Source organism: Dendropsophus ebraccatus, chromosome 3, assembly GCF_027789765.1.
Source record: "Dendropsophus ebraccatus isolate aDenEbr1 chromosome 3, aDenEbr1.pat, whole genome shotgun sequence".
NCBI lineage: Eukaryota > Metazoa > Chordata > Amphibia > Anura > Hylidae > Dendropsophus > Dendropsophus ebraccatus.
The window spans coordinates 60,480,248-60,504,952 of NC_091456.1; the positions used below are offsets into that span (position 1 = coordinate 60,480,248).

General features: G+C 40.6%; 1 protein-coding gene across 2 annotated transcripts in view; it reads left to right on the plus strand.

The window, feature by feature from the left end:
- Positions 1–270: 270 nt before the first annotated feature.
- TRPM3 (transient receptor potential cation channel subfamily M member 3) overlaps positions 271–24,705 on the plus strand; it is a 147,714-nt gene continuing 123,279 nt past the window's right edge. For both annotated transcript variants that reach the window (XM_069961856.1, XM_069961857.1), the window contains exons 1-5: positions 271–345; positions 1,398–1,611; positions 9,303–9,427; positions 10,970–11,141; positions 23,350–23,524. In XM_069961856.1, the coding sequence (XP_069817957.1) occupies positions 343–345; positions 1,398–1,611; positions 9,303–9,427; positions 10,970–11,141; positions 23,350–23,524 (689 nt within the window). In that variant the 5' untranslated portion in view covers positions 271–342. The remainder of the gene's footprint in view (positions 346–1,397; positions 1,612–9,302; positions 9,428–10,969; positions 11,142–23,349; positions 23,525–24,705) is intronic.

The window sequence follows — 24,705 nt, forward strand, 5'->3', positions numbered from 1 at the left end:
TGTGTGTGAGTTCAGCATACTGTAGAAAGCTTAACACAGCACAAATACGATCCTGGAAGCCCAGATTGTGTTGTCTGGTTTTGCAGTATAATGTGTTGTAATGCTAAAACAATCACCATATTGTTTCCCTTATATTGTAGGTGTTGTTGTGGGCGTCTCATAGGCCAGCATGTTGGGTTAACTCCAAGTATATCCATCATCCAAAATGAGAAGAATGAAGGCAGACTGAATCGTAATGATGTTCAGTCAGAAAAGTGGTCAATCGGAAAACATACTCAGCTCAGCCCCACTGATGCCTTTGGGACAATTGAATTCCAGGGAGGGGGGCACTCCAATAAGGCCATGGTACATCTCCATTATACTTTGTCTAATTTACTGAACTATTTACACTGGATGTATTTGCATTTCAGACACTATGCATTTAAGTGCAGATCAATATCTTAGACTATTTGGTCAGCACACCTAGCATCATTTTAATGTTTCATCACAGTTTTTATGAATTCTTAAATCTTTAGTTCATAGGCCCCATTCCCATTTTCCATGCTGCGGACCAAACTATTGAAACTCACTGCATCATTATTCATAAGTTCAAAACAGTTAAAACTCTGCGCTACTGTATTGTTTTTATCAGTCTGGGTCTGAGTGTTAAGACCTTGACCTATCGGTAGAACGAGCGGGGAGACAAGTGGGCTGCCACACGTGCCACACGCACGTCTCCCCACTCTGTGTCTGTGACCTAGATGGATCCCAAAGACTCACAAGTCTGTCTAGGTCATGTGACACTGAGCCAGGAGTGAATGCACTGCGCACAGACTTCTCCTGACTCCTTCTTCTGATCGGTTGCAGGCTGAACAGTCAGACCCTGACTACTCAATGTAACTCTGACATGTCCAAAGTTTTTTTTTCTTTTTAATGACAGTGTACATTTAAGGCTATATTCACACAAAGTAAAGTAATATGAAAATATATATATATTATAAAAATATATATATATATATATATATATATATATATATATACATATATAATATTTTTTTTTTACCTGTTCACACATTGTTTTATTTCCATGATTTATTTGAAGATTACAGCCTTTATGTTTTATTTTACTGTGTATAAACCTAACCTAAAGGAGAGAAATGTTGCAGGATTTCTACTTATGTCTTAGGCTACAGTATGTTCCCACAATGTCTTTTTGTTTTTTCAGTTTGCCAGCTGTCTTTTAGGAGTTATTTTGAGGCCAAAAACGGGCATTGTTTAATAATAATTGCATAATAATGAATTAAATAATGGCCGTTATTTGGCCTCAAAATAACTGATCTTCAAATGGCCAAAAAAGATGTTGTGTGAACATACTGTAGCCTCCATTTGTTTATATCTTCTGTTTCTGTTTTTTGCAGTATGTACGGGTTTCCTTTGACACTAAGCCTGACTTACTTCTACACCTTATGACAAAGGAGTGGCAGCTAGAGCTCCCAAAGCTTCTGATATCAGTCCATGGAGGCCTCCAAAATTTTGAACTTCAACCAAAACTTAAACAAGTCTTTGGTAAAGGCCTAATCAAAGCGGCCATGACGACAGGAGCGTGGATATTCACTGGTGGAGTCAACACTGGTAAATACAGATAGACACATAGATACATATGAGATAGATAGATAGATAGATAGATAGATAGATAGATAGATAGATAGATCCTTTATTGAGGACGGTTACAGACAAAACTTCTTTAGTAATGCTTTACTGAAAATATCCTTTCATATTCTTTTGCAACACGACTTCACAAAGTGCTCATGACGCGGACCACATCTGGTTACTGGATACGATTTCACTCCTTACGGAGCTCTTGATCCACCATTTGCATCACCGAAAAGCATTACTAAAGAAGTTTTGTCTGTAAGCGTGGTGAATTGTGTACTGGACTGTGATTGTGGAGATTGGGAACCTCCTATGTACACCCGCTACAAACACCCTAGTGCACTCAGTCAATTAGCTTTTTTCTAGTTGACTGTGGTTGTGCTCCTGAGCTGAGTATTGTTTGAGGACATTGAAAAGTGCAATATGTCCTTTGCTGAGATTGCTAAAACAACAGAAAAAATTGTGGACACATATGCATTCACTGAAAAATTTGGTGATGCAAATGGTGGATCAAGAGCTCCATAAGGAGAGAAATCGTATCCAGCAACCAGATGTTGTCCGCGTCATGAGCACTTTGGGTGATTTATATGTTTTGTACAACATTGTGAAGTTGTGTTGCAAAAGAATATGAAAGGATATTTTCAGTAAAGCATTACTAAAGAAGTTTTGTCTGTAAGCGTGGTGAATTGTGTACTGGACTGTGATTGTGGAGATTGGGAGCCTCCTATGTACACCCGCTACAAACACCCTAGTGCACTCAGCCAATTTGCTTTTTTCTAGTTGCCTTTATTGAGGACGACCATTAGCTGTATGTACCTACCAAGTATTTATTTACATTGCTGCTTCTTTCCAGTTATAAGCCAAGCAATAGGTACCGATTATCTTGTGTATCCATTATCATTTACCTACTTATTATTGTAAATGCATGTGAAGGCCTGTTATTTTTTTCAGCGTCTTCTGTACAGCCCAGTAACAGTCTGTAACTTCCTGCACAGGAAAGTTTCTGCTTGTGTCCATGCTAAAAGAATCCATCTGTAATTTCCCTAGAGGTTGAATGACTTTGAATAAATTATTGTGTTTATTACTATCTTCATTTAGGGCGGGTTCATGCAGCGAGCCGAGGTACTTGGAAGAGAGTGAGGGGAATGAGGAGAGGCTGATGGTGGTAGTAGTCTCTCCTGAGTGTAGCGCTGAGCTCCTCTGTGAGGGGACGCACCGAGGGCTGCAGAGTAAGGGTGTGCTGTACCTACAGGATAGCTGGTTCTTGTCACGGTCACAGGTGGGCATGAAGGCTTCTGCAGGTACAGGGGGACCCTCTGGCGCTTCCCTGGGTTCTCGCTCTCTTCTGTGGGCTACTGCAGCGGTTCCTGTAGGGGGGCTGCACCTGTGTGTAAGGTGGTCAATGGTGTGGACCTGTAGTTCCCCCAGGGCCAACCCCAAATACTGCTGTCTGGTACAATGGCCCTTGATGGTGGTGTGGTGCAGATAACCAGGACAACGGGGAGACAAGGAGGGAGGCAGTGTAACAATAACTCCTTTACTGATAGGCTTGCAGGTGTTTTCACAGTCTTTTGGCATACAGCGGTGAATACTGGCAGCTTTGACTAGGTTTCTGCACTTGTGGAGAGTCTGGTGGTGTGTGGAGAGATGATCTGCCTCAGATCCTGGTCTGTCAGTACGTGTGGGACGCTGATGGGCACTGTGATCCTGTGGACCTCTCCCCCAATGGTGCTTGAGTCTGTCTTTCCCTCCCTGTCAGCTAGGGAGCTTCCTGTTTTAGTTACTGGGCCGGGCCTTAGGCCACAACTTTCGGGTCCCAGAGGTATTCAGGGGTCCTAGTAAATCTTACCCCCCGAATTCAGGAAGATGGGTGCCGAGGCCTACGTTATCTCTACTACCCAGTATGCTCAAGTCCGTTTGCTTAGGGGTCCTGCCCTTAGGATTCCCACTAACAGTAGAGAAATACCTTGTATCTCTGTAAATACTCCTAAAGAACACTGTCTTTTCCACTCTCCTTTGTGTTCAGTCTCTCCTCCTTTATCTCCTTCCCCTTCTTTAGCAACAGGCAGGCTTAACTGGCCTGCTTGCAGAACAGCCACTAGCTGCCCTATCCAGGGACTGTACACACTGAGCACTGAGCTCGGACTTGCCAGTGACTGCACACTGACTGAACTGAACACTACTTCCTGTCACAGCTAGGTTGTATGAGGAGACTGCTCCTCCCCCTTCTAGCAACTTCCAAGCTTACTACACTACCTAAGCAGTTCCCACTAAGGTCAGTAGGTGCCGCTGTTCTGAGTGGTGTGCAGTGAAAAGCATGTAACCCATTCTCTGCCTGCCAGTTACATTGGTACAGAGAAATACACATAACAGTTCAATATAAGACATATTACCTCATAGAATATATAACAAAACACTTGTTGACAGGTGCCATCCTCAGCCCAGCCGCAGGGATTACGCTCTGGTATACTACATTCACATGTAGCGAATCACAGCAGATTTCATGCTGCGAGTTCCGCTGCGATTCCCGGCATTGTCAGTTTGAATAGGTTTACATACTCACAGTGGAATTTTTATTCTGCTGCAAGTATGTAAAGTGCCATCCCCCTTAACCCGCTGTGGCCTGGTGAATACTTTACCCATCTGCACTCCGGCACACTTCTGTGGCTCCCTGCTCCCTGGTGTCCCGCCTACATTTCCTGTTAAGTCTCTTGCTTTGAGGAAAGAAATGATGGGTCTCATCACTGCAGTGCCATTAGGTTGCTGGTGCTTACGTTTACAAAAGTAAAACTGCTTAGAGTCATAAGTGAGTTGGTATCAGTTCATATTATGTTCTGTTTTATGGGGGGGGGGGAGTTATGAAAATGTTGTCATAAGGAGAATGCAAAAATGCAACGAGTCAACAAAGGCACATTGGAGGTATGTACATACAGTACTATATATCCTGATCCCATAGTGATAGCAACAGCAGTATACACAAGAATCTGGGAGGGGAGTTCTGTGAGCTTCCATTATGCTTTAATAGGTAAAAATGTCCTCCTGTAGTTCACATGAAGTCAAATGACCCAGGATAGACCACTTCCTCTGACACATTAAGCATTGTGATTTTCTGTGAGTCAGACTGGTGATCACATGACCCAGCACTTACAGTGATGAAACACATGGATGCAGTTGTGCTGTAATGTTGTGCTTCTTCATAAAACTATACTGTACAGACCTTTGAAAACTTGCAATAATTTTTTTTATTTATTTTTTTGCAAAACTGTGACTGCAGTTTTGAGCCAAGACCAGAAGTGGATCCAGCATGGAGTAGAAGTATCAGTCTTTCCTTTATATTTCCCTTTCCTTTCAAACCCACCTCTAGTTTTGGTTCAAGAGCTGCAGTGGTAGCTTTTCAAACAGCTGCTGTGTGTGATAGCTGCGTGAAGGTGGTACAGCCAGTAATCCATTTACAATTCAGCTGTCTTATATATGGGTGATATAAATATAGACATTGTTGCTTGCTAAGACCCCGTTAATCCAGTATTACATTTTATAGCAAGGCAAAAAAAATGCTAAATGAACAAAATTGCAAATATAGTAGACTATAGGGGAGCAACAATATATTTTCTATATTAGGCTATGTTCACACTACGTAATTTTTATGTAAAGAACGGACTGATTGCAATGGAGTAAGCATCCGTTCTTTACTGCAGGGGAGGAATTGCATTGAAGCCAATGCAATGCAGTCCGCTGTATTCATTCTTTACAACAGGCATTAAAATAATGTACCTGCCTATTATTTCCGGACGCTGTTCAATAAACCACGTCCAGAAATAATAGCTGTTCACACCATGTAATTAACTTGAAGTGAATAGCTAATTGATTTGCGGGCACACCCGATGGTGCCTGCAAATTTAAAAGTAAAAAAAAAGAACGTTCCTTCAGCCGATATAGAGGTATCGGCTGAAGGAACGTCCTAAATGCAGCCAGGCGGCTGGCAACGGACGCTGTTAGACGCTGTGTGACCATAGACTAGAGATGAGCGAACCTCGAGCATGCTCGAGTCGATCCGGAACCCGAACTTTCAGCATTTGATTAGCGGTGGCTGCTGAAGTTGGATGAAGCCCTAAGGCTATGTGGAAAGCATGGATATAGTCATTGGCTGTATCCATGTTTTCCAGACAACCTTAGAGCTTTATCCAACTTCAGCAGCCACCGCTAATCAAATGCTGAACGTTCGGGTTCGGATCGACTCGAACTCGAACCCGGTTCGCTCATCCCTACCATAGACTATAGTAGACAAGAGGGGAGCAACAAAGTCTTACTTATTTTTTTTTTTTTTTACAGTGCAAAATCTTAACTGTGTATTTTCAAAAGTCAAGTCATAAATTTATCTATGACTTATATATGACTATATTATTAGAACTCACAGTTCAGTAATTCTGTGTGAGTTTAGAACATTTTCTGCTGCAAAAATTCAACGTGCAATGTCAGATTGATAATGTCAGGGAGTCTCAGATGAGATCTACATGAGCTATTTTCTCTTCTTACTAACCTGGAAACTTAGATTGTACAACAGAGAAGAAGACATAGGCATTGTCAGGGGAGTAGTAGTCTGCACTGTTATTTCTAATGGCAAAGTAAACTATTTGGCTCAGAGATATTTTCCAACTTGACAGAGATGATGACAGATTTCCAAACACATTTTTATTCATTTTTGATATTTTAACTTAACTGGGAACTATGCTTACTGCATTATTCCTGAATTGTTTGATTTACCATGTTATAGGATTAGTTGAGTTTTTATATAGAATAGAAATTGTATCACACAGTGCAGAAAAAAACATCAATATTTAGTAAGTACAGTAATTATACTTATAAATTCACACCTAATGCAGAAATAACAGTATCAACTAGAACTAAAGGAATAACTCTTTAAACTATCCAAAACGCTGAAATACCCATAAAAACTGCAATAAAGATCTTGAATAAACATTATATAAACACATATATGTAGTCAATTCATAGATACACACAAACCTAACATTTAAAGGGGAACTCTTTCAAATTAAATGGTGTCAGAAAGTTATATGGATTTGTAATTTAGATTTGTAACTTATATTTAAAAATTTCATGCTTTCCAGTACTTATTACCTGCTGTATTCCCTACAGACAGGGCCGCTTTAACCAGAGGGCACATGGTGCACGTGCACCGGGCCCACTGGTTAAAGGGGCCCACCCTGCGCAGGGCCGGCCTTTGCTCTGTGCGATCATTGCGGTCGCACAGGGCTCCGGCCACCAGCCTGCCAAGGGGGCGCCATCGGGATGGGTAAGTTACCCATCCATGGCGCCCCCTGCAGGGCCCCCCCGCCTGCTGCTACGCTCTGCACTGTAGCTATGAGCGCTCGTAACGAGCGCTCATAGGTACAGGCAGCAGCAGAGGCACTGACAGGTTGGGAGCTATTGGCTCCCTCCCTTTCAGTCATCCTTGTAGCCGCAGGCGCTCAGCGCCGACACCGCGAGAGGGGAGAGTGGCCTCTTGTGACCGCAGGCAAAGCACTGCCTGCGGCCACAAGGGTGAGGTGAAGAGAAGAGGAATGCGCGGACCCAGGTGAGTATGTTTTTTTTTTTTTAATTTGCTATATGGGAGGAGGAGCACAAAGGGGGGCTATATAACGGGGGGGGGGAGCAAACAGCGGGGGTCTATACTACTAGGGGTGCCACGGGGGGGGTATGCAGGGGGTATATATAACTGGGGGAGTGCACAGGGGGGTATATATAACAGGGGGAGCGCACAGGGGGTATATATAACTCAGGGAGGGCACAGGGGGGCTATATACTACTGAGGGTGCACAGGGGGTATATATAACTTGGGGAGTGCACAGGGTGGCTATATACTACTCGGGGGTGCACAGTGGTGTATATATAACTGGGGGAGTGCACAGGGGGATATATATAACTGGGGGAGCACACAGGGGGTATATATATAACTGGGGGAGCGCACGGGGGGTATATATAACTGGAGGAGTGCCCAGGGGGGTATATATAACAGGGAGCGCACATGGGGGCTATATACTACTCGGGGGCGCACAGGGGATATATATATATATATATATATATAACTGGGGGATGCACAGGGTATATATATATATATATATATATATAAATGGGGGGTTGCACAGGGGTTATATATAACTGGGAACGCGTACTGGGGAGAGCACAGGGAATATATATACTACTGGGGGGTGCACAGGGGGACTATATACTAGTGGGGAATGCACAGGGGGACTATATACTACTGGGGGAGCACAGGGGATATACATACTACTGTGGGTGCACAGGGGGAGTATATACTACTGTGGGAGCACAGGGGATACATATACTACTGGGGGATGCACGGGGGGGGTATATATAACTGGGGGAGCACAGAGGAGGCTATATACTACTAGGGGCAGCACCTAGTGGTCTATAGTACTGGGGGCAGCACACAAGGGGTCTATATACTACTGGGGGGTGCACAGGGGGTATATATACTACTGGGAGCAGCACCTAGGGGTCTATAGTACTGGGGGCAGCACACAGGTGTCTATATACTACTGGGGGCAGCACACAGCTGTGGCGGAGCACATAGTGGTGTAACTACTATATAGGGGGAAAGAGGGGGGTAACTACTGTATAGGGGTACAGGGGACCTTACTACTGTATGTGTTGGAGCCTAAAATGTTTCTCTGGCAGATTCTGGAGAGGAGATTCACAGCCGGGGAAGACTTCAAGGTGGCCCAGGCTGGATGGAGTAAAAGAAAAGGTGAAAGACCCTGATGAGAGAAGACGCCCCCTGTGAGTAAATGGATGTAACTGTTATAGGGTATAATGGTATCATTGGTGATATTGTTATGAGGTAACTACCGTATGTATTGGAGCTCTTAATACAGTGTGGGGGCATTTTCAGGGGATTATACTGTGTGTGGAGCTCCGATACTGATAACGCTGGGTTGGGGGGGGGGGGGGGGGCCCACTCTTGAGGCCTGTGCACTGGGCCCACCAATGTATTAAAACGGCCCTGCCTACAGAAAGTGGTGTATTCTTTCCAGTCTGACAAAGTGCTCTCTGATCCATCTCTGTCCATGTCAGGAAATGTGCAGAGCAGGAGAGGTTTTTATAGGGATTTGGACACTTATTGTCCCAGACAGAGGTTGCAGCAGAGAGCACTGTGCCGGACTGAAAAGAATACACCACTTACTGCAGGACATAGAGCAACTGATAAGTACTGAAAGACTTGAGATTTTTAAACAGAAATTACAATTCTATATAACTTTCTGACTTGAACGGGAAAAAAAATTGCTTGAGTTCCCCTTTAATATATGCATGCTAATACATGCAGTATGGCACCCCATATTCGGCAGCCAGCTTATCATCTGGAGAATCGTCTAAAAAAAGACAGACAACCACCTTTGAGGGGGTTATCCCAAGAGTAAAACATATGCTTTATATGACTGCTGAGAGTCCCACTGATCACAAGAATAAGGGTCCCTTGTTAGCCTCTACTGTAGATAGGAGATACGTTTAAATCTTGTAATAACCCCCTTTGGGGAACATATTTCAAATCAACATTTACCAGTGTCTGTTTTTTTTACATACTGATAAATTCTTCTATTCATTATTTTTCTATGTATCCTACAATTTTGTAGGTGTCATTCGCCATGTTGGCGATGCATTGAAAGACCATGCATCCAAGTCAAGAGGCAAGATCTGCACAATTGGTATTGCCCCCTGGGGAATAGTAGAAAACCAAGAGGACCTCATTGGCAAAGATGTAAGTAACTTCTACTACTGTAAGTACTCAACGCACTGTTTGCTCAACGTACATCAGCTTCCACAGACATATTGGGGGATTTATCAAAGGATGTAAAATATAGACTGGTGTAAACTGCCCACAGCAACCGATCACAGCTCAGCTTTCAGCCCTGGTAAAAGTAGAGAAAAGCTGTGATTGGTTGCTGTGGGCAGTATATGCTAGTGTATATTTTACACCCTTGATAAATCTGGGCTATTGTTTCTATTAGGTTTCCAATTTACAATATATCAATGAAATAGAGTTCCTGTAACTGCGGTTATAAACACATTATATCCATTGATCCAACTAGAATTCCTTTTTAATGTGTTTGTTATTAACAGTATTGAACTGATCATAAAGCTGTAATTTTATTAGTCTTTCTTCTAATAATAAAGAAGACAAAACTTCCCTGGCTAATTTTCTCGTTAAAATTTGGAGGCTGAATGCCAATCATCCATCAATGTCTACAGTGTGACAATAATTATTCTACTAGGTATAGATGAACAACAAATCCATAGATTTATTCCAAACATTTTGTCCCTTCAGTCTGATCTTGCTTCTGTCCTTAAAGGGAATGTAACACCTAGAATTGTTTTTTACTGATCAGAACCAAGTACTGAAACATGTTTCAGTTTGTACACATTCAGAAAAGAACATAGGTCTTTTGAAAATACAAAACCCATGGATCCAATAATGATAATTTATGAAATAATCTCTACAGTAAAATAAACTAATTAGAGGGAATGTGCAAAACAGTGATTCATTTCCCCAGTGTAATGTAAAAGATGTGTATGTATGCAAGAGTATGCATGAATAAATCTAACTGTGACTGGATAAATATATGGGAAAAATTCCAATGAGGAGCAAATTTTCAACAGTCTAATAAATCAATTTCTATTGGTAAATAGTTATTTTATTACCTTTCTGTGGTCTTTCAAGTTTTCTTTTGGATTATGATACAAATTGTCTGCCTGTTATCTTTATTGTTACTCTTCCTATCTAGTGTACATCCTGTAACAAGCTTCTTATTCCTGCTGTACATCGTAGCTTGAAATTCAGCCAACTCTATCCGTCTCCCCATCATAACTTCTTTACTTTATCCCCACCCACTACACTGACAGGAGCAGGAGATGAAGATGGCTGAATTCCGAGCTAAAGCATACAGCAGGAACAGGAAGTCTGTTGCAGGATATACATTAGAAAAGAAATATAGCAATAAAGACAACAGCTCAGACAGAACCAAAGGATTAATGATCAGAAAAAAAAACCTTATTTTCCAATATATGTTTATTTATTAGACAGTTAAAAATAGGCTTCATAATCTGATGACCCCTTTTAATGTCATGGACCCCTACTATAAAGCAGACCACAGATGTAAAGGTGTTGCCCTAGTCTGATAAACTGTTTTTTTTGTAATTGGTCACTTTTTGGTTAACAGGCAAACACAAAAAGGTACTGAACAGTACAGTAGAACAAGGTTATAAATATATATGTGTTTTTATTTTGATATTAATCCTATAGGTGGTTCGACCGTATCAGACCATGTCCAATCCCATGAGTAAATTAACGGTATTAAACAGTATGCACTCACATTTTATTCTGGCTGACAATGGGACAACTGGCAAGTATGGTGCAGAGGTCAAACTACGACGGCAACTGGAAAAACACATCTCTCTCCAAAAAATAAATACAAGTAAGTCATTTTGGTTTCTATATTGCCCCCACATCCCATGAGATCATGTAGTTATTTCATACTAGAACTTCAAACTAGATGGAAATTCTGTCTTGAAAGAGACTTTTAAAATGCAAAAAAAGTATCTAAAAGCTTATAATATTGAAACAAACAGGCAGCACTCCAAACTAGGATTGAGAAGGTCCATCTTTATTCACTCATCAGTGTACGTAAATGGTTCTATTGGAGCTCTGCATCCAAACTTTACTTTACATATTTTTACAGTGCCACACTGGCACAGCTACCATGGAGGTAGACTACGCAGCTGCCTCCACAGTACAGCTCACACCCACCCCCCAGAGAGCCGAGAGCACCCTCCCCTTGGACAGCCTCTGTCAGTGCATGACCAGCACCCCCACCCCGACAGCCACTGGCCTGCACATGCTCTATGTTCACCTGAACCTGGTCCACAGTGCATGAGTGATGCCACTCACTCAGGGAGTCAGGAGAATGAAGTAACGATGTTGGCTTCATAGGATGAGTAAATGTGTATGGGGCAGACAGGCTGTCCGGCGGAGGAGGGGCAGGCGGCTCAAAGTGGGGTGATGCGCTGCTTCAGGCTTTCTGGGGGGGGGGGGGCGGGGAGGCTACATGGGGCCTCATACAGTCTTTTGTTATAGGGCTTCATAAATCCTAGCTATACCCGTGCAGTGCTGTTCTGCTATTTTATTGTGTGGGTTAAAAATGTGTCTAATGTGTAACCTTGTTTGCTTAGTGAAGCAACAAAGAGTAAGAGTAATGTACAGTTACTACTACCACTTCATTAGTAGGGGATGGTCCAGAGAGTGTTCACTCCCTCCTCCTACTATACTGGACACAGATTTGCTTGATTTATTGAGAGGTATGCATTTCTCAATAAATCCAGCATGGGTCATGGGGGTGGGGATTTAGTTAAGATACCAGCTGTAATAATGAAATGTATGGATGCAGCTAAGTTGAGATTACACGAAACAAAGTCCTGCCTAAATCAATCTATAGTGCAACCAAACCTATACACATAACCAAAGAAATTGCACAAATAATCTAGAAATATAACAAATCCTTTATTTTCATATACATCATATACAAAATGTTAAAAAAAAAAAGTAAAAAAAAAATGTTTAAAAAGAATGAGATCTTTAAGTTTTGAAAATGAAAATAAAGGATTTGTTATATTTCTAGATTATTTGTGCAATTTCTTTGGTTATAAATTAGAGATTAAATGATGCTGCAAGAATATTTGAGATTAGCTACGGTAGCATTATGTGGGCAAAGCCAAATTTCTTCAAGTGCAAAAGATATCAAAACCCACACAAAAGATATTTCAAGATGCTAAATGTTATAAAAGCTGATAATTTACTATAGCCTAGCCTTCTGCCATCCTTCTGTTCATGTTGCAAATACCATATGGGCATCCTTTACTTGCCCCAACATCCAGGAATTTTTAGCTTTGGCTGCTGTCTACATTACAGGTTTCCACCATTGCAAGTAGTGTGAGATGGGCTTTATCACCCTGACAGTTTCCAGTTCCCCTATCCATGGAGCCCATGGGAAACACCAAATTCAAGCAGTCTAAAGACCATTCTTAAGCATAAAAAAGCAGCTTTGTCAAAAGTTTGTGTACTGAGCTCATGGGCTTTGTGTCTGATGCATTATGATACTTCTAGCTATTGAAGTGTTCTAGAACCAAAAATGAGTGTAGTCAGACAGGCACTGCTATTGTCCATCATGGGACACTTTGGCATTGCTTCATGGTTTCCATTAATAAAGGAGACCATGACGAATTTGTAAACAGAACTTACTGGATGTTGAAAATACCATAATTATTTATTGAATTGCTTATATCATTATTCCATCATAATTTTCAAACTAGAAATGAAAATAATAACAATATGTGAAGTTTGTAATAATGACAATCACACTCTGGAGTATTAAGAATAGCGCAGAACACACATTGAGGCGCACATGTAATAATTCTGTGATTTGTGCCTGACCTCTTTCTATTCATTCTCTATTATTTTGTGCCCAGAGACTGAATACAGCATAATTATTCCTGCAGCTATAAACCTATGAAAGCTTGGGCTTCAGTAGAGATGTATTAAAATAAAAGAGAAGTCATTTCGTTTCCGCTAACTGTGCTGCATGGTTTAGTATTAGAATCTCCATCCTATGGTTGCTTAGCCATCCACATGTTAATAATTCTACTTATGTTATACACATTGTCATTTATGTACCTTCCGAACATTTACAGCAACAGGACACTAACTTTAACCAGGACCTATTCTAGAGAGGGGGGGATCACTTCCATTAAAGAAATCTCCAAATAATACTTTTGCCATATCACAGAGGCATACAAAAAAAAATCTATCAGTTGGGGTCTGAGTGTTCAGACCATGACCGATCAGGGGATCATATGCCTCACTCCCTGCCCCGTGTCTATGTGAGTGACACAACCCCATAGACTTACATTATGTGGATGTTTTGGTCACATGACACAGAGAATGCGCTAAGCTTGGCCTTCTCCAGGGTCATTCTCCTGATCAGTTGTGGCCTGAACACTATGTACCACTGTATGATACTCCACATTAAGCCATTGCTTCTATGGGAGGTACAGAGGATTGTATTATGGCTCAGTACATCTCTTAGATAAAATTACTCTAACTGTATCTTCAAAATCAAGCACTTTCATGAAAGGAGTTCTCCCACCATTATGATTTATCCAGCACACCACCACACTACAAAGCCATTTATAAGTATGCTTTCGCAAAGTTAAAAAAGAAATAGCTGTGCAATTGTATCTGTAACTAGATATGCCACTATATTATTCCCTTGGCACCAATGTTTCCTTGTTTTACCAATACAATCGCTTTAGCAATATACATAATGATTATGGTTAACCATTGTCTTTTCCTGTCATATTATTCCCAATAGTCATTACATTTACAGACACCTTGAACCAGCAGACTAATAATATATCAGTAAGAAAAATAGCCTCTACACTGTTTCATATTTCTTGTCGGTATCTGAACAATTAAACTATTTGAAATATCCCCACAAATGAAGAGCGCCATTTCGATACAAGCTTGTAGGACAAAGATGCAGTCCCTCAAAGTACAGACTGGGGGATGCCAGATAAGAAAGCTTATTTATCAAATGAGCCTCTGCTTATAATTAGAGATGAGCGAACTGGCCGAGGTTCGGGTTCGTATGAACCTGAACTCTCAGCTTCTGATTCCCGCTGTCTGCCCGCTCCGTGGAGAGGGTGAATAAAGCCTGAGGACCGCCTAGAAAACTGGGATACAGCCTATGGCTATGGCTGTATCCCAGTTTTCCAATACACGGAGTGGGCAGACAGCGGGTATCAGAAGCCGAGAGTTCAGGTTCATACGAACCCGAACCTCGTCCGGTTCGCTCATCTTGACTTATAATGCACATATTTAACACTATGTTAAAACCACTATTCAATAAATAATTCCCATTCCCCTTCTAGGATAGATACAACGACCAATTAACATATTAAAGATGACTAGTTCCATTTTCAGTCACTTTTTGGGTACTTTTTATAGTACTTCTACTCTGCAAGGAAGGAGAATACATTGTTAACTTGTTTATGCTATAATTAACTATAAGGCTATGTTCTCACACATTATTTCTGCTCAGTATTTTGGTCAGTATTTGTCAACTGTCCATTTATTTTAATTTTTTTTAATCACGTCCATCATTTTGAATTCAAAATGACATCCGTTATTTTGTGGTTTGGCTGCTCATCAGTGCACCAACAGCTGATGGTACATTATTCTAGTTCAGGTGGACTAATTGGCTTTTGGGTGTATCTTTAATGGAAGAGTCAATTGAATTTTATAGTAAAAACTGTGGAAGAATGGTGAAAAAAAGACTGTGTGTGAACAACTAAAAAATAACGTCTGATGTTTGCAAAAGATGTCCGAAAATAATCGGCATTAAAATAACAATGTATGTATACAGCGGTTGGCATTGCATTTACTTCAATGCAATGCCGCCCCTACAGCAAAGAACAGACACTGATTCCATTACAATCAGCGTCCGTTCTTTACTGGAAAAAAAAATGTTGTGTGAACATAGCCTTAGAAACAAAGATGTTTTGTCTGTTCAGTGGTCTATCATTATATTTAACACTGTTTAATACGGCAGAATAGAATTCATCATTACTTGCTTAGTTATTTCTTTAATTGGGCGGAGAGGAAAAGTGATCAGAGGTGCCATTCAGAAAAATAGATGATTTTACTTGCTTTATTTAAAGCGCTGGGCTTTTTCTCCACATACCAATTTCTCAACAAAATGCTGTTCAAAAAATGTCTGTATTTATCTTGACAATAAGCTTGCTAACTATGCTTTTACATGTCAAGACAAATGTCACAGTAGTACTTGGGCAGAATTTCTCTTTGACACCTTAGCTAAGGAAAAAGAGAAATATATGTTAATGTAAATTAGAAGAGCAAAAACAAATCAAAGTCAAGGTCAAACTCTAGATACAAGAACATCTCTGTTCAGAAACACTGAACTGCCTAGATAAGGGGATTATAACATCTCGTCCTTGTTAAAAGCATCTGATTATATGTTGTTCTGTATCAGCTCTAATGCAAACACATCCACTTTGCTTGTAATATAAATGTACGGCAAAGAAGACCCTATTAGCAACTGCGCATTTGTTTTATTTAGATTCACTGGCATACATTTAAAAGATTAAATTATTAGAAAGCTTCTTAAAAAAAATAAACACACCGCATAGTAAATTGTGGTATATAGTAAAATACATGACCTCTACTTTTTAGGTTGTTAAAGAGAACCAATCACAGATGATTTTCTTTTTGGGAACGGGCTCCCATGAACCTTTGCCTGCTGCACTGTCAATACACAGTGATCTCCCACTATACAGCACAAGATCACTGTGTATGTCTAACTGTCCCTGTACTTTTCTATTAAGAGTTTTTACACTTTACCTAATCCTTTGTATCAGTGCAGTAAGGCCGTGTGCCGCCATCTTGATGATGTCACTTATGTGACTGCACTGGTACAAAGACATAGGTAAAGTATAAGATACACACTGGAAAGGCACTCTGTATCTTCATGAACACACTTAGGGAGAGAGAAACTTTTATAATAGGAACTGTTAAATTTAGATGACAAGTTTCTTTTTAAAATGGATTGCCCAGGGAATTTCCACTTCTATATTATAGAAACATAGAAGCCAAGGTAGGAAGAATAATGCAAGGGCACTCACCGATTCGTGCTGTATACTTTATTGTAGAAATATAGACATAGCTGTAGCAGACGGCGAGGACGCCGAACACCCTTCAGCAGCCAGCTGTTTCGCGTTCTGCACTTCCTCAGTCACGAAGCATAATGTAGAGGAGCCTGGGCTAGATTGTGGGTGGCACGGTCAGTGATGTGCATTGTTGTCTTGTAGCACTGAAGTCTTGGGATCATATCCCACCATGGACAACATCAGCAAAGAGTTTGTATATTGTGTTTGTGTGGGTTTTATCCCACACTCCAACATACAATGATAGGTAATTTTGGAGTCCTAGTACTGTAGAATAAGAACTCTTTGAACTAGAATGTTCTAGAGATCAAATTTTGCCTCACAAAGATGTCATTGTCTGACCACACACCCCTCCTCTCTCACACACACACACATACACACACACACACACATACATACATACATACATACATACATACATACATATACAACAATGGTAGTTGGGAAGGTATACTAAAGCCTTAGCAACCAGTTTAGATTGGCCTTCTGGGTGACCTTGGAACAAATCTAATTAACACATTGAAACTTTATACTCGGGCAGCACCAGGTACATTTTCTAGTTATATATATGTACAGTTGAGGTAAGCTTGTGACAGAATTTACGGTCATTTAAGATCTGCTACGGGACCTCTAAAAGCCCACCAGTGTGCTGGCCCTTTCCCTTCTATTGTTGACAACCCTGTGCTCTATAGCTTTAGTAACTATAGGTTTCTATCTATAGTGTGTATATTTTCTAGCACTTTAACTCCTAGCATGCACATGGTGGGGGTTATTCTCCTAATATTTTCTAAAAGATGCAATATAGTAGTTTATCTAATAATATAAGTGATTGACAGATACTACATCGGTTACTGATACCACCTGGTATAAAATCAAAACCTTCCAAATGTATTTGTCTAGGTGTCTTCATTAATCATAATCCGGCCCTGTCTAAATGTTCATGGTTGCCTGACTTTACATAATTTTTTAATGAAAAAAATCTACATATACAGTATTTAAAAAAAATAGATTGGTAAAAGATTGTCAGCAGAAAAAGACCATCTGCTCCATCTAGTCTACCCTAATATTGTTTCCTTTATCTTAGAATAGATAAATGTTTATCCCAGGCATTTTTACATTCAGTTACCATGGATCTACCAACCACGTCTGCTGGAAGTTTATTTCAACTACTCTTTCAGTAATATAATATTTTCTCAATGATCCTGATCTGGGTAACATGATGGGTTTGTGCTAGTTAAATACTACAAGTTACATGCCACTATTTTTTTAAATAAAGTATAACATTTCCGACATTGTTTCGTAAAACTTCACCTAGTCTATGTACAGTCTAGTTAGACAGTTCTCAATTTGCAGTGAAACTTTATTACTGGTAATGTCTTCTGTGATAATGAAAAAACAAGACTATAATAAGGTCAGGTAACCAGAGAATGATGTGTGGTTCAGTATGTGTTCTGCAATGCAGACATTAAACATCATAAACCTAAAAATGAGAATCTGTCATCTGCATATCATGCTCAGATCTGCAGAGATCCCACCTGTTTCCTTGTAAAGTTATAAAGCCATGTTTTATTTCTAAGCTCAAGAGTCATACTTAGATCTGTGCTGAGCTGCAGGATGCATGCCCCCTTTTTTCCCCACCCTTCCTTGCTCTCCATGATTTATGCACAGGGTTTGGCTTTCAGACTCTTAAGTCTTGTAGATCAATCATGCAGAGCAAGGAGAAGTGGGGAGGGAGGAGGCGTGCAACTAAACACAGCTTTGAGCTTAGAAGGAAAACATGATTCTATAACCTTCAACAAATTCAGTTTTGGCCGCAAATCTGCCCCAAGAATACAATAAAATCCTCATGTGCCAACACTGTAATGGGTTTTACTACAGATTTGCCATACATTTCTGCCACTACTGTTCTACACTGATTCAGCTCTTTGGTGTGCACATCTGAAAGTCTGAAAAGGAAATGTGCCACATTACAATCTGACCGTACTGAGAGAGCGCTGGTATAATATAATAAGCTCTATGCAAGTGACCACCATAGTCTTTGAATGAGTTTCAGCCTTTGTTTGGGAATCTTGGAAACCAAGACTTTGAAATGCATGAAATTACATTAAAAGTTGGATAACTAGGATAAAATTTGGATTTTAAGTGTACATATCATTTAAACAAACTTCTGATATAGCTACTTGTTAGGCTGTTCCACCTTTTGTCTCATGGATTAATAAAGATCAAGACTTTTTTCCCATGTGAACACTGTCATGAGTTTGTCTCTGGAGGCATGTCCATAGCGACATGTCAGAAGTTTGTATCAGTGGGGGTACAGATACTAAGACCCCAGCTAACTGCTAGAATGAAGGGGCAGAAGTGCTCAACAAAGCATGCTCTGCCCCTGCTTATTTTATATTAAACTGCTTCTGGCAATTCCATCTACTAGAAGTCTCATAGGCTTCTTAGACTGCTTACATTCGCAACAGTGCATCTGCCCCTTTGTTCTAGCGATTGACAGGGGTCTGAGCATCCAGACCCCCACTGATACACACTTTTGACTTTTCACATTGACATGTCAAAAGCTTCTTTAAATGACAGGTACACCTCCATACAACACAGGCAGGTCTTTATCTTGGCACTATGAGGTAACTCTGTAAATGTGCCCCAAAATACCTCTATGTGTATGCGCCGCATCATCTTTTATCTAAAAAAGCCTATTTATTTGTAGTGGAGGCAGCCATGGAGGCGAGGTGCATTAGCCATTGTTCCCCCAATGCCCCATCTTGGTCCACTGCTGAACCCTAAACCTGCTTTTACTGCGCCTGTATGAAACACCAACTCTCCACCACAGATAAAGAGGTTATTTTTAGATAAAAGATCACCCGGTGGCCGGTTCACACTAATAAAGGTATTTAGGACATATTTCCTTCAGAGCCACATGATGGTATTAACATCAGGATCTGTCTGACAAAGCAGTAGATGGTAAGATCATCCTAATTAAAAATGATGCCCCTTTATCGCTCTTGTCATTAGTGTCATTACCATTTGAATTCCTCTTAGGCTAGAATCACACATTTCGGACGGTTGTCTGTAGCCGCAGACCGGTAGCTGCAGACAGTCCTACAAATACCTGCCTTCACACATACCCAATCTACTGATCCAATCATTAGACATTAGTGATCCATTCCGCAATTCCAGGACTATACCAAAACCTGCCAGTGTTTGTGGGTCTGTAGTCTGTCCGCAATTGCAGACCAGCAGAACAGCAAAGAGGCCTCAATTCTAAGAAACATCACAGTTTTCTTCTCAGTTTTTCAGTATGGCTAACTGTATTAAAATCACCCTGATTCGACATTCAGTATTTTTCCTGAAAATACTCTGTATCCCCTATTACAGTGATGGCTAACCTTGACACTCCAGCTGTTGCAAAACTACAATTCCCATCATGCCTGAACAACCAAAGATATGGCTTTGGCTCTCCAGGTATGATGGGAATTGTAGTTTCGCAACAGCTGGAGTGTCAAGGTTAGCCATCAGTGCCCTATTATATAATATTAGTGGCATATATGTATGAATTTGGAGGTCAGACATCTAGCTGACATTTATTTCAGTTGTACAATTTACAAATAATTGACCCTTCATTTAACATGAGATGACACTGATAACAATGCTCTCATTTTGTTTCTCATCCATTCTATTTATGCATACGTCATTTAACAGATTGTCATTTATTAACAGAAGTCATATGACCCGTGGACTTCCCTTTGTCATCCTATGCCTGAGAATATATGAAGGGGGCTGGGAAGGCAAAGGGACGTTCAACTGTCATTACTGACATCTACTTCAGCCATCCCTTCATCCTTATGGTCATCTGACAGTAACAGTTAATATAAAGTGCATGCGGAACATATTCGGAACATCTAGAGTTAAATGGGATCCATCAAAACCTATGGAGGTGATCATTCCAGCTTCATTCATTATGTCATTAATTTCCTTTTTTATTTAATTAATACTGCTTTTTTATATTATTTATCAGTTAACCATAAAGTGTAAATTGCAAAATATATTGTTGATATTGGTAAAGTACTGGTATCAAAAGAAAATATGTAAGATATATAATGCATAATTTAAAGGGGAACTTTCAGCAGGTTAGATGAACCTAACCTGCTGATAGCCCCCTATAGCGTCGGTGAGGAGGAAGGTATGTCTCTCACCTAGTCAGGGTAAACTCCCCTCTGGAGCACCATTAGGAGCACTGCCACCTCATCTGGCCTACCCTTATAATGATAATTAATAGAGGGGGTGGGCCACATGACGAGGCAGTGCTCCTAACGGTCCTCCAGAGTGGAGTTTACCCCGACTAATAGCACGGGACCGGCAAGACACATATCTTCCTCCTCAGCGTCCCAGGTGCTATAGGGTTAGGGTTAGATTTGTCTGATTTGCTGATAGTTTCCCTTTAAAGTATAAGTAGTCATTATTGGTAAAGTGAGTAATTTATAAATTTGTTAGAAATCACATTGTCTATCAAATGGATTAAGCAGTTTGAATTAACAGTGACTATTTAAATTTGCAAAGTCTAAAGGAGATATCAGTTCTGAAGATTGCAGAGCTATAATTGCTGCTCTGAACTATAAAACATTCTATATCTCAAGATCAGCATATGTTTGCTATTATCACACACTGCATTTGCAGCTGCCGTTCCAACGCCTCCCAGTCCTCATTACTTTCGACTTTTCTTGGCCGCTCCTCGCTTCCTGTGATGTTTTGTTCCTGCAGGAAATGCGCACTCAACCAATCACTGGTCACAGTGGTAACCCACCTCGCCTGTGATCAGCTGAGCAGGCATTACCTGGAGGAATGATACTTCACAGGAAGCAGGGGGCAGCCAAGAGCAGACAGGACTGGAAGCCATTGGAATAGTAGCTGTGGGATATTGGGCAGGTGAGTGTGGCTTGTTTTTAATTTCAAAAACATCTATTCTAAAATAATTTGTGTGCCTGGAAAAACTCAGGTTTTTTTTTAAATGGCTACAGATTTTGATGTAATGTAATGTATGACTCAAGCTTAAGGCTAGGTTCACACAATGTCAAAAAACGGCCATTTTTATATTAAGAAAAATGGCCGTTTTGCCGCGATTTAACTGACTGTAATGGCACTGCATTGAAGTCAATGGTAGGATGGATGTCCAATGCACACAATGCATTAAAAAAACGTCAGTTTTTACCACAGCAAAAACCGGACGTTTTTCAATGCATTGTGTGCATTGGACGTCTGTCCTCCCATTGACTTCAATGCATTGCCATTGCAGTCAGTTAAATCGCGGCAAAAACTGCATTTTTTTTAATATAAACTGGTCGTTTTTTGACGTTGTGAACATAGCCTAAAGGGGTCTTTCAATTCAATTCAAAGCAGTCTTTTCAATTCAACTAGTGTCAAAAAGTGCCAGAGCAGTTGTGTATTCTTTCCAGTCTGACATAGTGCTCTCTGCTGCCACCTCTGTCTGTAACAGGAAAATCCCCTTAGAAAACCTCTCCTGCTCTCCAGACTGGAAAGAATATCACTATCTGCAGAACATACAGCAGCTGATAAGTATGGGAAGACTGGAGATTTTTAAATAGAAGTAAATTACAAATCTCTGGCAACAGTTGATTTCAAAGAGAAATGTTTTCGCTTTAATATGCTACAGTAACCAAAACAGTAATGAGAATAGAGGATACTAAAGGTTCATTGATTTGTGAGAGCTGTGTAATGCCTAAGGTGGCCTGACTCTCCAGTCATTTAACTTGGTGGACTATCACTGGACAGGGAGACTACTAGAGAACACTAACAACTATGCAGTGCTATGCAATACAATAGAGAATATAGTATCATAAAGCTTAGAGACTCCGAGTTTATATTAGGGTCAGATCTCCCAGCCTACAAGCTTATCATGTAATGAATGAAGAGGGGCTGCAATTGGGACAAGAGTATTTTATAGTGAACCAATTACATGTTACTAGTAAAGATAAAAAGTTGTGTGGATTTGCCACTCAGCGCTAAATGTCAGTAATTTTACATATTCAAATCATTTTCTGGTGTAAAAATTTTTTTTAGCATAGACTCATGCTAGCTAGCATTTCTAACAGCTTGATACTGCTATTAAGATATGAAAATTAACTTATGCTTTAAAGGAAATGCATCCTAACAGAATCCATTGCGTAATAGAAATAATAATCATGTTAACCATATAAAATGGGATTTAGGATATTTAATTCAAACCCTTATGGCGGCTATCCATGTGCATTATATTACTGTGTATACAGATGTAACACTGTTTACAGAGCTGTAGATAGGTCACTTTGTAATACAGTCAGCTGACAATGTGTAATGCAGTAAAGGACACCAGAGACAAAATAAATGTTAAAGGGTATATCCATCTTTATTTTTATTTTCAAAAATAACAAATGAGCAGTATCTCACCTCTCCCAACCCGCATTAATCCTCTACTGGCACCATGGTCAGCCATCTTGAGCAGATGTCACATGACTGCTGCAGCCAATCAGTGGCATCAGATCTCTGGGCTGTACTTATGGCATCATGGCTCCCATCACTGTGCAGTGATGCCAAGAGTACAGGCCATGACCACTCAGGCTGGGGCCGCAACACGATGTCAGCTCCAGAAGGAAGAAGTTGATGCCGACTGAATGAAGCATCAGCGTGGGATGGGAGAGGTGAATTTCTGGTTGTTTGTTATTTTTAATTGTTTCGGGCCGTTTAAAGCTTTTTTTTTTTTTTTTTTGTGTTAAAAAAAGATGGATGAAATACTGAGATACAGCAGCTACAATGTTTGAAATCGAATGTTTGTCATTTGGTCAATGTATTTATGCCAATTTGGGTATGTGGCTATCATTTTTTCCTCTACAGGAATTGGTCAAGGGGTTCCAGTGGTGGCGCTTATTGTGGAAGGAGGACCAAATGTCATATCAATTGTTTTGGAATATCTGCGAGACAGCCCCCCTGTTCCAGTTGTGGTGTGTGATGGAAGCGGACGTGCATCCGATATTCTTGCCTTTGGTCATAAATACTCAGAAGAAGGAGGGTAGGCTGATCGACACATTCTGGATTTGTGAAGCATTATTTTATTATCATTATTATTATTAATATTGTCTTTATTATCATGTTTATTACGTTTTCATTAAAGTCTTGCTCCACTGAAGGAATTTTGGTTGCCCAGCAGTTATGCGATTTTCTAGCTACCCAACCGCCTATCGGTTACATATAGATATATGTCTAGAAGCCATACAATTTTTTTTGTAAAAAATACATAGTAGCTTCAAGATAGTAGTTGATCCTGACTCTGCATCACTTCCTTCGGTATCCCCAGTACATAATTAGAAGGTGGCTGTGTTCACACATAGTATTTACATCAGTCTTTTGATCAGTATTTTTTCAACCAAAATGAAACTGACCTATATGAGGTTAATGTGACTAGCTGTGTTCATTTGACACTACTAATAATAGCTACTACTAATGACTGTGATCATGTGAAGAACTTCAAATGGAAAGTATTTAAAGATTAAGGCTATGTTCCCATGCAGTATTTTTGCTCAGTATTTTGGTCCCTATTTATCAACCAAAACCACTTGAAATTGAGTGGATGGCCACCATTTAATGGCAAGTAATGGCAGTTATTTCAAAACAACAGCCATTGCTTTAAAATAACAGCAATTATTTGCCATTAAAAGACGGCCATCCACTAAATTTCAACAGTGTGTGAACATAGCCTTTCTGTGTTTTCAATCCACTCCAGGTTTTGGTTGAAAAATACTGAGCAAAAATACTGTGTGGGAACATAGCCTTAAAGTGATATTAACCCCTTAACGACATCGGGCGTACCCATACGCCCCCGCAGGGTGGACTTTAACGCAAACGGGCGTATAGGTACGCCCGATGTTTCCCCGATCGCTGTGTGTTCACACACAGCGGTCGGGGAAGATGGCCTGCTATAAATCATAGCAGGCCATCTTAGCTTCACGGCACGGGGGGTGGTTAACACCCCCCGTGCTTACGATCGCCGCTATAGGCTGATCAATTCAGATCAGCCAATAGCGGCGATCGGAACCTTTCCGGGTCATCGGTGACCCGATGACCCGGAAAAAAATGGCGGTCGGTGCTGTCCGAGGACGGCACCGACCGCCATTACTGTAAAAAGTAATGGTGGTCACCGTGCCACCGGCCCGATCGCCATGAACGGCCGGCCGTTCACGGCGATCGGGCCGG